This window comes from Natator depressus, chromosome 23 (assembly GCF_965152275.1).
Source record: "Natator depressus isolate rNatDep1 chromosome 23, rNatDep2.hap1, whole genome shotgun sequence".
NCBI classification, from domain to species: domain Eukaryota; kingdom Metazoa; phylum Chordata; order Testudines; family Cheloniidae; genus Natator; species Natator depressus.
In genome coordinates, this window is record NC_134256.1 from 5,500,617 (window position 1) to 5,514,526 (window position 13,910).

Consider the following 13,910-nt stretch of genomic DNA (forward strand, 5'->3'; position numbering starts at 1 on the left):
GCATGGGTCATGATCCACAGTTTGAGAACCGCTGGTCTAGTGGGTTAAAGTGAGGGGACTGGGAGCCAGGACTCCTGGGTTCTTCTCCCATCTGTGCTGTCCCTAGCCCGGGGGGCCGCAGGGTTGGGGGGGTCCTACTCCCCCTAGGGAGCAGTGACAGTCTTAGCTCAGCGGTGACCCTCTAGGTATGAAAGAGGCTTCGGGAGTCCCAGGGGGGCCAATCCCGTGGGCCACCAACGCACGTCACTTCCCTGGTAGGGGGCTGTTGTGGCTGGCCAGCTCCAGCCTGTTGGATGGCGTGAGTCCGGAGGCGGAGAACTTGCTTGGGGTGGAGGCGGGCAGGGGGTGCCATGTGCAGGGGAAGGTGGCCGTGAAGGCCTGGCGGAAGGAGCGCATGCGGAAGACGTACACCACGGGGTTGATGACGGAGTTGGCGTGGGACAGGACTATGGTCGCCAGCACCAGCGGGCTGGGGATGGGGCAGCCGGGGCAGACGAGCTGGAGGGTGTTGATGACATGGAGGGGCAGCCAGCAGAAGGCGAAGCAGAAGAGGACGATGAAGAGCGAGGTGGCCAGCCGCAGCTCCTTGTGCAGGACGCGGCGGCGCCGGGCCTGCCGGCTCACCTCCACCTCCCTCTCGGCCACCTTGCGGATCTGCCGCTTGGCCTCCAGGAAGATACGGCCGTAGAGGACCAGCATGATGGCCAGCGGCACCAGCATGCAGGCCACGAACTTGAAATAGACCTCGAAGGTGTCCTCGATGAAGGCGTTGAATTTGCACTGGCCGTCGGGCGGGAAGGGTTTATGCCAGCCCATGAGGGGCAGCGTCCCAATGAAGGTGGCCAGCACCCAGCTGCTCAGGATGACCAGGAGCGAGTTCTGGGGGCTCATGAGGGATGGGTACTGGAAGGGCTTGAGGATGGAGATGTACCGCTCCACTGCAATGGCCAGCAGGCCGAAGACCGAGGCCTGTGTGAAGATCAGCAGGGTGCAGAGCATCAGCAAGCACAGAGTCGGCCGGCCCCGCGGCAGCCCCGCGTCCGCCATCTGGGCGCAGGGGATGGCCACGGCCCCCACCAGGATGTCGGCCGCGGCCAGCGAGACCAGGAAGTGGTTGGTCACCACGGCGCGCAGCTTCCTGTCCCGCAGGATGACAGTGCAAATGAAGAGGTTGCCCGCGACGGACAGCACCGCTGTGATGGTCTCCGTCAGGAAGTAGGGCACGTCCAGGCCGGGCAAGCTCCTGTTCGACGCCCCCGGGCAGGGCGTGGGGGCGGTGGGCGGGAAGGACGAGTTGGGGAAGGCGTTGGTGGCAGGTGGGGCTCTGGCCATGTTAATCCAGGTGCCTCGCTGGGCCGTCAGTGCTCCCCCGTCTCCACACTCCACCAGCGCGGCTGCACGGAGGGAAACCAGAGCTCAGCATATGGCCAACCCGCTACGGGGGGTTGGGCTACGGGGGTCGAATTCTGCTCTTCGATTTGGTGAGGGGGAAGCTGGGAGGGGGTCACTGGCTTGGGATCTGCAGGTCAGACCGGAGGATCTGGTGGGCCCCTGCGATCGGGGGGAGAGCCCCCGAGAATGCCCAATTCCCCTGCTCCTGAGGGCTAAGACATGGGGACCTGGCCCTGTTCTGTTGGAATCAGAGGGACACGGGATGTATCTCCCCGCCTCGTGTTAGTGCCACATGCCCGCACACGCTCGGTATTTCCATACATCCAGTGTCGTATCTTATACGGCCGCTACTTCCATTACCAGGGAGGGAGCAGTTCACTGAGGGCTGGGGTGGATTCTCCGTCCCTGGCACTTTTCTCAATCAAGGCGGGCTGTTTTTCAACAAGACCTGTTCTGGCTCAACCGGGAATTAATCCAGCGCCATCCTTTGGCCTGAGTCATCCAGCGGGTCAGCCTAGATGGTCCCAATGGCCCCTCCTGGCCTTGGAATCTCTGGCCCAGAGAGAGGTTGGACCCAGGTGAAAGCACAAGGCAAGTTGGGGGGGGGGGGCAGATTCCTGGTGTGCAAGGCAGGGGGGCGGATTAAGGCATTAATCCCACGTGCAATGCCCATATGCCATGCTGTAAGAAAATATCTCCAGTTTGCTTTACAACTTTGAAAACGTTCTCTCTGAACTTGCGAACACAGCCACCGGAATCGTCTCCCACCCCACACCCCGCCTTCCCTTCCAGAGGGACTGTCTAAAGCAGATGGGCCATGGAGCAGGGTGGTCAGATGGGGTTAAAACAGCCCCGGGGGGGCGGCAGGACGGACAGGACTGCCCTGGGGGAGCCAAAGGCTAGGCTGATGGGGAAGGCAGCCACAGCTGGGGCCACGCCCCAATCAGGCCACAGCTGGCCTTATAACAGGCTATGAGCCAGGTGCTCAGGCAGTTTCTCTCGCTAGCTGTGGACAGAGATGGGCCTGGCTAGCTTACCAGTGTACCCAGAGTGAAGCAGGGCTGGGGAAAGGCCAGAGGAGTTGGGGAGCTCCAGGCTGGAAAACCCCCTTCCTGCAGGCCTTGCTGAAGGCCTAAAGCAAGTACTGGGGTTGCAGAGGGGCAGCCCAAGGTTAGGCAAAGGCAGCAGGTCCAAACCCTCCTTGCTGATGATGAGTGGTACAGACTGCAGTCTGCCCCAGTGTGCGTGAGCTAGATGAGGACTGGCAGTAGCTGCTGAGGCAGGGTGGGGGTTCCCTGGGGTGGGGGAACCCAGAGACTGTGGGGGGTCTGCAGAGGGCAGAACCCTTAGGGAAGGGGCACTGGGCTCTGGGAGGCACACGGAGGCCTGAGGCAAGCAGGACACTGGCCTGCAGAGAGTGCTCTGAAAGCTGGAGAGCTAATTCCCAGGATGACCAGCGGGAGGCACTGCACTGGTGAGTCATGCCCTGCTACAGGCCATCAAGGATCATTGCAATACAAAGGGTTGGTTACTGGCCCTTTCCAGCACTTAAGAATTGCTATGTGCCAGGAAGCTCCATCTGTGAGCTTGGAAGCTGAAGGAAGGAAATCAAACAAAGCCACAGGAATATTTTCTGTCTTTTTGGCTGGTTGAACTCCTAAGGAAGCTAGAGATTCCCCGGGGCTGCCCTGAAAGACCCCCTGAATTGACTGATGCATCTGCCATTTTGTTGCCCAGTCACCCAGTTTTGTGAGGTCCCTTTGTAACTCTTTGTGGTCTGCTTTGGACTTAACTAACTTGAGTCATTTTGTATCCTCTGCAAATTTTGCCACCTCCCTGTTTACCCCTTTTTCCAGATCAAAGGAATATTGGCTCTGCTTAGTTTGCATTTAAGCAATAAACAAAGTAATCAAGCAGGAAGGGGAAGAAAGGGCTCTTAAACAGGTGAGGAAAAAGCAGCAGGGAACATCCTTCCTAATAGATGCTTTCTCTCCTGAATCTCAGCTGGAAAGGCTTTTTAAGAGGGTCACTGACACCCCCTCTCCCCCCCCCCCCTGCTCTTTGCATTCATGGCATCTGAAGCAATAAGAAGCATTCTGGTGAGAAGGGGTCCTGACCTAAGAAGTTTAGTCAGTTGAATTTAGCAGTTTGTTAAATTAAGCATTGGTTGCATTTTACCTTTACTTTTCTTGTAATGGTTTCTGGCTTTTATACCTCATTACTTGTTCTCACTTCAAACCTCTCTTTGTAGTTAATAAACTTGTTTCTCTGTTTGGTCTAATCCCATGTGTTTGAACTGAAGTGTCTGGGCAACTTCATTTGGGGTGGCAAGTTGCGTGCCTATTATCTCTATTAAAGCAACAACAGACTTTGTATAATTTGCATTGTCCAGGGGAGGACTAGGCAGTACAGGACAGACATTTCTGTGGGAAAATCTAATGCTGGGAGTGTGTAGGGGTCACCCAGCAAATTAACCAGGGCTGGTAAGAGCCAGGGTGTGACAACAGCAGAAGCACAGACATAGCTGGGAGTGACTTGCACACTGGAGGTTCTTTGTGAGCAATCTAGGCTGGAGGGTATAGCAGCAAAGCAAGGTAAAGGGCACCCAGGTTAGAGGGCAGGGGTGACACAGCTACTCGCTAATCTGGATTGTATCTTGTATGTCACAGCCCCCTTGCCAAGGGTGAGGGAGGCAGGCTAAAGCCTTGGTTGACAGTTCTCAGCCGAACCTAGCAGGCCGCTTGGCCCAGCCCCCCAAACAGACCTAATCTTTAAGCAGGCGGATACTTGCTTTAAGCACGTAGCAAGAACAGAACATTTGTGTGCAGACAAGACCTGAGTCTCTTCCCTCCAAGCTCTGCTCTGGCCAGGGCCGTCCCTAAGGGGGTGTGGGGCCCAGGACAAGTCAGCCCCTGCCATAGGTGCAGGAACTACTGGAGGGGGGGGGCTGCAGCACCCCCGGGCTCCCAGCTGCCAGCCCTATGCCCAGGGTGCCGGCTGATGGCCCCACGTGCCCCGAGCTCTGGCTGCCGCCCCATGCGCCCAGGGTCCTGGCTGCCAGTCCTGTGCAGCCGGGTCTCAGCTGTCGCCCATGCCCAGGGTTCTGGCTGCAGCCCCGTGCGCTCAGGGTTTCCGGCACCAGCCAATCGCACTGGCCTGAGGCGCACCCCCCCCCCCCCCCAAAGTGTGGGGCTTGGAGCAGTCACCCCCATTTGCCATATCCAAGGAACAGCTTTGACTCCGCCACCAGCTCTGGTCAGGGTGGCGTTTCTGGCCTGGGATGTGCAGGAGATGAGGGTGGCTAATCCTGAAGGGCCCTGCTGGCTTTAGAATCTAGAGCCCAGGCCCATATCCTTGCAGATAAGACACCTAACACCCCCTCCCTCCCAAGACCTCTGGGGTTCTGTTCTGAACATTTCCCAGGGCCACATGTGGCCCAAAGAGCCTGGGATTATACTGGGCAGAAGCAGACACTTCTTAAATTTGAGGGTGAATTTAAGCCCAATGAAGGGGACTGGCAGCTCCTGCAATTTGCATCCCTCTAGTTATCAACAGCATAGAGCCTAAGGAAGCAGGTGTCCCTCCCAGTCAGGTAAATTTCAACACTGCTATATGCTTTCCATCTTTTTCTTTCACCTCTGTGATGAGATCATCTAGGCCTAGCGGATAGAGCACTGGGCTGGGGCTCAGGAGATGTGGTTTTTATTTCTGGCTCTGCCACTGGCCTGACAGGTGACTTTGGTCTTCCCTGGTCTGTGCCTCAGTTTCCCCATTTGTTAAGCACTTTGAGATCCAGTGATAAGAACTGGGAGTTATTACTGCTATGAGCCGAGTGAAACCTCACCATGGGTTAAGAGCAAACTGATGCGGGAATGAATCCTCTATGTCAGAGACAGTCAAGGGGCCCACGCAAGCCTCATAGAAACTAGCCCCATGTGGGCAGAGGGTTCAGCCAGGCATTGTGACCCAGTGGGGGTGGGTGAAGCGAGATCATGGAGAGCAGACAAGGATGGAGAGGTGAGAGGCAAGAAAGCCAAGCAGGAGACTGTATGTGCAGCGTGGGCCTGGAAAAAGACTCGGAGAAGTCTGGGGTTGGCTAAAGAGGCTCGGGGGGGCGGTGGGGTGGGGGGCTGTAAGCTAAGAGACTGCTCCTTTTGGTCTTCGTGTCATCTGTATTCAGAGCCACAGGACTTCATACATTCTGGGGGTTGCGTCAAAGAAAATACCAGACTCCATCAATGTCTCCTCCTCTCTGGAATGTCCCCAGGGCCCTGGACTTTGGCTAGCCACTCGGGACAGAAAGGGGCAATGGTGTTTAGTGTGCCTAGCGGGCCCAGTCCTCTGTCGTCTTGCCATTTCTACAGTCATTTGCACCTGTGCAAAGCCCTGCTAGATCATGTACGGGGTATCAACCAGGACACAAGGTGGGGGACCATCTAGCGGATAAGCAGAGCTCTAGAGAGAGCCAGATTCTGCTGCCAATCTCAGCGTAAGCTCAGAGTGAATCCATTGACTTTGTGTTGCTGCTGTGACACAGTCATTGCACGTCTTGGGATATTCGGGGTTTCCCTGAAAGCCCCAGCTGCTGGAATCCAGGGGCGGCCAGAGGCTCTCAGTGTCAATTGTAAAAATAACACCTGTTTCCAGCCCCTGTGTTTGCAGAGCGAAGCCCACAAATCCATTTTAAAATAATAATATTGCATTTTTTTAAGACGCCGTCAGGCTTTGGAGGACCCGACGCACGGGTTTGTGCCGTTTGAGGTGGCAGTCTTGTTGTTACTGCCCTGCAACAGATCAGAATAGGCCCCCAGCCTTTCGGAGATCTGAAAGGCCGTCCACAAAATGCTTCGGCTCCTGGGTGATTTTTTTTTTAACGGTAGCGTGAATCACTCTAGCTTGGTATAAACCCCCTTTTAAAAGTGGGGTTGGCACACTAGTGGGTGAAGCACTGGCTGGAGACTCAGGATGCCTGGGTTCTGTGCCTGCCCCGCTGGGTGAACTTGGCCTGACTCCCTCCCCCCACCCCTCTGGTCACTTAGAGGAGTAACTCCACCGGAGACCGCGGGAACAGGGCTCAGAATCTGGCTCAGCAGCCGGAGTGCTCTGGAGACTTGCGGGGCTGTTTCCAGTGAGGAGCAGGAAAGCCAAGTCACAAGCAGGTTATTGATCACAGCCAAGGCGTGGGAAGATGGTTTTGATTTCCTCTGCAACATGGGGCATCTGGGCAGATCTCTCCTCATCAGTCCCATCCCAGGGCAAGGACATTGGGGAGAACCCCGGTCTCTCCCGCTGTCTGCCTGCGGGGCACAACGGTTTTGCCTCTTGGGATGTTTTTGCATAACCCAAGTTACTGGGCTGAGTACAGGGGTAGCTGGGTAAATGTAATAGCCTGGGGTACACAGGAGACCAAACGGGGCCAGCAGATTGCCCCGTCTTGCCACAAACTCTATGGATGTATGTTACAGCCATGAGCCGCAGTGGCAAAGGCGAAGGACTCACCTGTCGAGGCTGCATATCCATCTCTGCTCCCATCTGTCCAAAGGGCTCTCGTGCGGTCAGCTGGTGGCCGGCATGTCCCCAAGCCCCGTCATGCCAGCAGCCAGCCATCCCTGGCCCATCAGAGCCCAGCACAGCTCGGTCCGCCGCAGCCTCACACACCAGGTGTTTGCAAGGATTGGATCTGATAAGCAGCTGCGCCTATCAAGGCAGGTGCTTTCCACAGCGGGAGAGGGAACTGGGTGGACGAAGGAGGAGGGGATGTTTGTTGGTGGCGCTGAAGGGAAACAGACAGAGGCTGCTGGGCTGGGCAGGGGGGCCAAGGACGTTACCCCTCCCCCTTGATTCCTATTGATTCAGCATCCAACAGAGTTCAAAGATGCTCTTCATCAGGGTCATATGGGGGAGCAAAGTCCTTGGAGCAGGTGACCCCCTGAATAAAGGTGTGACACACAGGAAGTGTGGCTACAGCCCCCCCTCCAGCCATGGAATTTAGGGGCAGGGGGTTACCAGGGGTGACGGGGCATTCTCCCCTCCACCCTACAGTTTCCTCCATTGTTTCCTCCCCTTTGTCACTTCTTTTTCTCCCAGGGCCACTGTCCTCCATGAGGGGCTGGACCCTGAGGAGATCTGGCTGCAATCTGGGGAGGGGACAGAACTCCCTCCCCAGGGGGAGGGCAGTGGAGCTTGCAGCTGAACCAGGGCTCAGGAGGGTGCGCTCGATTCCCAGCTACACTGGGGCCACTTTTATCAGCAAGACTCAAAATCAAACGTGGACAGATGCAAGAGAGAGAACACTTGGCTGGTCAAACTAGTGTAGACCGGGCCTTGTACTGAAATAAGACCCTCCGCATTGCCTTGTGCTCCGGTTTAGCTAGATCACACCTTAAATTAAACCAGGACAATTTCCCTGCGTAGGCTCAACTTCACTTACCAGGCAACACTGATGAAAACCAGATTGAAACTGATGGAGAGTGTCCACACACATAGGGTGCATCCACCCTAGGAGAAAGAGTGGGGATCTTACCACTGGGGAAAATAATATGAGGTAATTTCCTAATGTGTACCCAGCACTTTGTGGGGTTTGGGACCATTAGGGCAATTTCCTGGACAAACCATATTGAATGATTTTTAAAAGAGGGGACATGATAGAGGTCTATAAAATCATGACTGGTGTGGAGAGGGTAGATAAGGAAGTGTTATTTACTCCTTCTCCTTCTAACACAAGAACCAGGGGTCATCAAATGAAATTAATAGGCAGCAGATTTAAAACCAACAGAAGGAAGTATTTCTTCACACAATGCACAGTCAACCTGTGGAACTCCTTGCCAGAGGATGTTGTGAAGGCCAAGACCATAACAGGGTTCAAAAAAGAACTAGATAAGTTCATGGAGGAAAGGTCCATCAATGGCTGTTAGTCAAGATGGACAGAGACGGTGTCCCTAACCCTGTTTGCCAGAAGCTGGGAAGGGGCGACAGGGGATGGATCATTGATGATGACCTGTTCTGTTCATTCCCTCTGGGGCACCTGGCATTGGCCACTGTCGGAAGACAGGATACTGGGCTAGATGGACCTTTGGTCTGACCCAGTATGGCCGTTCTTATGTTACGTTCTTACCCAGTTACATATTTTAGGGGTTCGTCAGATACAAATGCAAATGTGTATAGTGGGATCGCATGGAAAGTCTTTAGGAGAGGGGTGGCCAAACTTTTTGGCCCGAGGGCCACAATGGGGTGCGAAACTGTATGGAGGGCTGGGTAGGGAAGGCTGTGCCTCCCCAAACAGCCTGGCCCCTGCCCCCATCCACCCCCTCCCACTTCCCACCCTCTGACTGACCCCCTCAGAACCCTAACCCATCCAACCCCCCCCCGCTCCTTGTCCCCTGACTACCCCCTCTCAGGACGCCCCGCCCCAAACCACCTCCCCCGGGACCCCATCCCCATCCAACCCCCCCGTCCCCTGACTACCCCCCCACCCCCTGACAGCCCCCCCCAGGACCCCACCCCCCATTCAACCCCCCCTGCTCCCCTGTCCCCAGACTGCCCCACCCCCTATCCACCTCCGCACCCCCTGACAGCCCCCCTGGGACTCCCACGCCCTATCCAACCCCCCCGTCCCCTGACCGCCCCCCCACCCCAAAACCTCTGCCCCATCCAACCGTCCCCTGCTCTCTGTCCCCTGACTGCCCCCTGGGACCACCTACCCCTTATCCAACCCCGCCCCCTTACCATGCTGCTCAGAGCAGCAGGAGCTCGCAGCCACACCGCCCGGAGCCGGGAGGCGGCACAGCGAGGGAGGGGTTGGGGACTAGCCTCCCCGGCCAGGATAGTCCCATGGGCCGGATGTGGCCCGCTGGCCATAGTTTGCCCACCTCTGCTTTAGGAGGAACAAGGGATTCGCGCAGTGTCTGGAAAGCATTACAAGCTTCAAGGGACAATGCGGCAGAGAGGAATGCTCTTCTGGGAAGTGAAGTGGAACTTGGTGGCAGGAGGGGTTGCAAACCCCTATCTAAGGACTCGGCACATGAAGCATTGCCCGGTGCGGGGGACACACCTTTTGTCTGCTGATCCCCTGTGCCGTGAGGATTATTCAAAGCCGAAGGGTGGAAAGGAGTCACCGAGTTACTCATGAGGGGGCTTATTTGGAGTGGAAGCCTTGATCACCGGCCAGAGCCATTGGTGGTGTCAGGGCAGGAGGGGGGGAAGGAAATCTCTGGTAAGCCTATCAGCATGTGGGTAGGTCCGTTGATGGGTTTTAATATGTTTTCTCCGTAACGCTTTTACCTTAGGAATCAATGTGCTTGTTTAGAAAGGGCTGGGTGGTCCTCACTGGGGCAATTGCGCTGGTTACCGTCTCTGTGTAGACCAGTAAAGCAGGCTGCGTTAGGCAGGTGGGCCTGGAGAACTCACAGGTTGGGCAGGGCGCTGTGCAGCCGGGAGGAGAGAGAGAAACACGGGTCTCCACCCAGGAGAGGTGACAGCTGGGAAGCTGGGGGTCTAGAGTGGGGGGTGCGCTTGCTGGAGGGGGAGTACAGGTGCAGGTGCCCTGAACTGTGACTGTTTGTACTCGTGTTAGCAGGGCAGGGTAATGAGGGGAACGGGATTTATCTGGGCTTGCTGAGTCATGCTTACACATTTAGGAAGGTACGCCACATTAGCCACGATGCAGTCACCAAAGCATGCACCCTGAAGCCACCTGTTTAGTTCACCTGATGCAACCTCCCATCTTGAGCTAAACTGGCCTTGCCAGAGCAGGAGGATGGAGACGTGGGATGCTAGCGAGGGTCAGTTCCCTGCCATGCTGCAGATTTCCTGGGTGAATCACTTAGCCTGTCTGTGCCTCAGTTTCCCCATCTGTGCAGGACCCTACCTCACAAGCGGATTGGTGAGGAGAAACACACCACAGATTGTGAGGTGCTAAGACACTCTGAAGAACCAGGCAAGAGTCTAAGGTATCCAGAGGATTAGTGCGTCTGTCCCCTCAGCTGATATAAGAGTTTGCACCAGTTCAGTAACTGGTTTTAAAATGCTAGTTAAACTGGTGCCTATTTCTTGGGCAGAAAGGAGGGCTTTGAATGGCATGAATCCCATTGATCCGCAGACAGGAAAAATCAGCAAATGGCTTTTTTTTTTTTCAAGACAGAGCCAACTGTTTACTCTGGCAAAGCCTCCCATAGCCCTCTTACTGGGTGCATGGCTGGTGAGCAATTTTCCAATCTCTCTTTGATCAAGGCCATTGTTAGCCGCTTTTATCAAGGAGATGCCTCATTAAACCTCATCAGCTCTAAAATGTTTAAGCGGCGTCAACGGAAAACTCCGGCCCTGAGTACACAGGCTAAATGAACAGGCTTGGGAGCAAGTGCGTGGGGTGGGGGTGAACCAGAGATTCGGGCCCGGCTCCTGAGCCGATCCTCATGCTGCTTGTAGCTCCCGTGGCTTCAGTGGCGTTACTCCGGATTTACACTGGCCTGGATGAGCTCAGTATCGGGCAGCTGTTGTTCCTTTTCTCCTGCCAGCTCTTTTCAGTTCTGAGAAACCTCCGACTGAGTTCTTAATGCCTCCCGTTACTAAATATGTATGTACTTAATAAAAATCATATACATTGGAGTAGGGGACATTTCCAAAGGGTGTTTAAAAATAACTCTTCTGGTTGCTGTTTGTACTGCGCTAGCCCCTAGAGGTGCCAGATTGGGGGTTGAGGCCCCGTTGTGCTAGGCCCTGTACAAACACATAATGAAAAGGTGATCCAATTTTGATGGCGCAACACCTGCTTACACCCGCTGGGGATCTGGCCTCATTGACAGCTGCTGCAGATCTGGCTTGTAAGGTAAGACCCCCAGAAAGGAGGTCTAGGACAGGGGTTCTCAAACTTTTTTTTTGCTGGGTCCCTCTTTGAAAATATTTCAGGCTGTGATGACCCCCTCTCCACACCAGGCCACCCTTACTTCTGCACCGCTGCTGGTGGAAGCGCTGCCGTCAGAGCCAGGGGCCACCACTCTTGCGACACCCCGTCCCCCCCCCATAGTCTCGTGATCCCCTTTTGGGTCGGGACCCCCAGTTTGAGAACCACTGGTCTGGACATCCCAAACTCTTGTGGCTGTTCAGGGGATTGGTTGAAGTGCCCCATATCCCACTGCCATGTATTTTTCTCCCCATGAAAAACAACCATGAGGTTGCAAACCAGATAAGCCTCAGCTCCCACAGCTGGGTGTTTTCCCACAACCTCAGCAACAGAGATGCATGAAAGAAGGAATTTGCAATCTATTTCCCCGCCTCCCTCCTTTAGATATATCCGTATCCCAGAGGCGCTGGTCCCGACTCCACAGTTCAGGTTGAGCTTTCAGAAATTTCTAGTTTCACAGGCGCTTTAAATCTTTATTTTGTACTGATCTCACTGAAATGGTAAAAAAACTCCCACAAACACAGCCTGTCAAAGGCAGCGAACCGGAGAAATGACAGGCTGGAAGGAATCTGGTCCAGGCGCCTGCGCTGAGGCTGGACCAAGTGGAGCGCAGTTTGGATGCACCTGGGGGCTTGATGAAAAACAAACTGATGCAGAGAGAATAATAAAGGTTTGTTTCGGCCCTGTGAAATGAAATGGTTTTTTAAAATGAAATGGAAAGATGTGTTTCGTTTAGCAATTTTAGCTAATTTACAAGTAAGGGGGAGAAACACCCAAACTGAAAACCTGAAAAAATTAGTTTCAGGTTGAACAAAAATGGGGCTTTTTTTGTTTGTTTCAGGGACAAAGATGGAGGGAAAAACCTGTTTAAGTGCAACATGAACTGATATGTTCCCCAGATGTTTTGGTTTGGTCCCTACTTTACTCACGCTACCACCAGCCCTACGACTTCAAAGATCAGGAGTCAGAGACAAAAAAAAAAATCACAAGATTTTTTTCAAGACTAATCTCTGGTGCTTGGGCCTGTCAGTCCATCGCTGGACCTCCCCCCCCCCCCCCCCCCCGGTGCTGCCAGCTGCCAGAAACGCAGCGGGTGATGCCAGCCTGGCCCCACTGCAGGGGCAGCTGCCTGACGGCGGGGAGCTTCCAGCTTCTCCCCACAGCCCCAAATTCCAACAAATTAGTTTTGTGTTGTCGTTCCCCCAGCCCCACATCTGTCCTCCCCCCAGCCCAGCAATTAATTACATCCCCCCAAAGCCCCATATCAATTCTCCCCCCACCCCGCCCAGCTGCTTTTCCTGCAGCTCATGGGGTTAGTCAACCCGCACATCACGCCTGGTGTTGCAAGGAAGGAGAGGGGAGCGGAAGTGCCCTGAGCAGCTGAACGCTTCCTATCCCCCCAACCCCAAAACCCCTCTTGGCTCCTTGTGGGGGCAAGAAAAGAGCTATGCCTGCCTCATGCAACAGCTCCAGCTCCCTCTCCTGCCCCCCAGCCTCTGTCCCAATTCCCTCTCCTGTCCCGAGCCTCTGCCCCATCCCCCTCTCCTGCCCTGCCCCCCAGACTCTACCCCAACCCCCTCTCCTGCTCCCCGTCCCGGCCCCAGCCCCCCTCCTGCCCCCCAGCCTCTGTCCCAATTCCCTCTCCTGTCCCGAGCCTCTGCCCCATCCCCCTCTCCTGCCCTGCCCCCCAGACTCTACCCCAACCCCCTCTCCTGCCCCCCGTCCTGGCCCCAGCCCCCCTCCTGCCTCCCAGCCTCTGTCCCAATTCCCTCTCCTGTCCCGAGCTTCTGCCCCATCCCCCTCTCCAGCCCTGCCCCCCAGACTCTACCCCAACCCCCTCTCCTGCCCCCCGTCCTGGCCCCTCCTGCCCCCCAGCCTCTGTCCCAATTCCCTCTCCTGTCCCGAGCTTCTGCCCCATCCCCCTCTCCTGCCCTGCCCCCCAGACTCTGCCCCAACCCCCTCTCCTGCCCCCCGTCCTGGCCCCTCCTGCCCCCCAGCCTCTGTCCCAATTCCCTCTCCTGTCCCGAGCCTCTGCCCCATCCCCCTCTCCAGCCCTGCCCCCCAGACTCTGCCCCAACCCCCTCTCCTGCTCCCCGTCCCGGCCCCACCCCCCCTCCTGCCCCCACGTCCAGGCCCCAGCCCCAGCCCCAGCCTCAGCCTTTGCCCACCCACGCTCCGCCCACTCCGCACGAGCCCCGCCCCCTCTGTCATCGCGGGCCCCGCCCCCTCCTCGCTTCCCGCCCGCCCCTCCCCCGCCTTGGAACCCGGGCCCGGCTCGTCCTCGCGCCCCGCCCCGCTCCCGGGAGCTCGCGGCCCGCCCGGGAAAGGTGGGGGGGGCGGGGGTAGGGAGCCTATTCCCCCCGCCCCTCCCCCATCCGCCCCGGGGTCCCCCTCCCTCATCACCCCTTCCCCATCGCCCCCTCCCCCTCTATGGCCCCCCCACTGCCCCCTCCCCTGTCACCCCCCCAGACCTTCCCCTCCCACGTCAGGCCCAGGGAGCCCCCTTCCCCCGTTGCCTCTGGTTCCCCCTCTCCCATCACCCCCAAGAGGCTCCTTCTGCCCCCCCCAGCTCCCCCTCCCCCCAGCCCCTCCCTCCCTCCCACTGCACCCCCCCCATCAG

General features: G+C 56.6%; 1 protein-coding gene across 1 annotated transcript; it reads right to left on the minus strand.

The window, feature by feature from the left end:
- Positions 1-131: 131 nt before the first annotated feature.
- LOC141976786 (adenosine receptor A1-like) lies at positions 132-13,501 on the minus strand. Its single transcript, XM_074937949.1, has 3 exons — positions 13,459-13,501; positions 6,892-6,951; positions 132-1,394 (listed from the first exon to the last, which is right to left on the minus strand). The coding sequence occupies exons 1-3, from the start codon at positions 13,499-13,501 to the stop codon at positions 244-246; spliced, it is 1,254 nt and encodes a 417-aa protein (XP_074794050.1). The 3' UTR covers positions 132-243.
- Between the last annotated feature and the right edge of the window lie 409 nt (positions 13,502-13,910).

Excerpts from the sequence above, each read along its gene's own strand:
- LOC141976786 (XM_074937949.1), bottom strand. The coding sequence starts at position 13,501 with ATGACAGAGGGGGCGGGGCTCGTGCGGAGTGGGCGGAGCGTGG. Across the intron at positions 6,952-13,458 it reads GCGGAGTGGGCGGAGCGTGG|CTGACCGCACGAGAGCCCTT; the intron begins GTGGGCAAAGGC and ends GCCGGCCACCAG. Across the intron at positions 1,395-6,891 it reads TGGATATGCAGCCTCGACAG|CCGCGCTGGTGGAGTGTGGA; the intron begins GTGAGTCCTTCG and ends CCCTCCGTGCAG.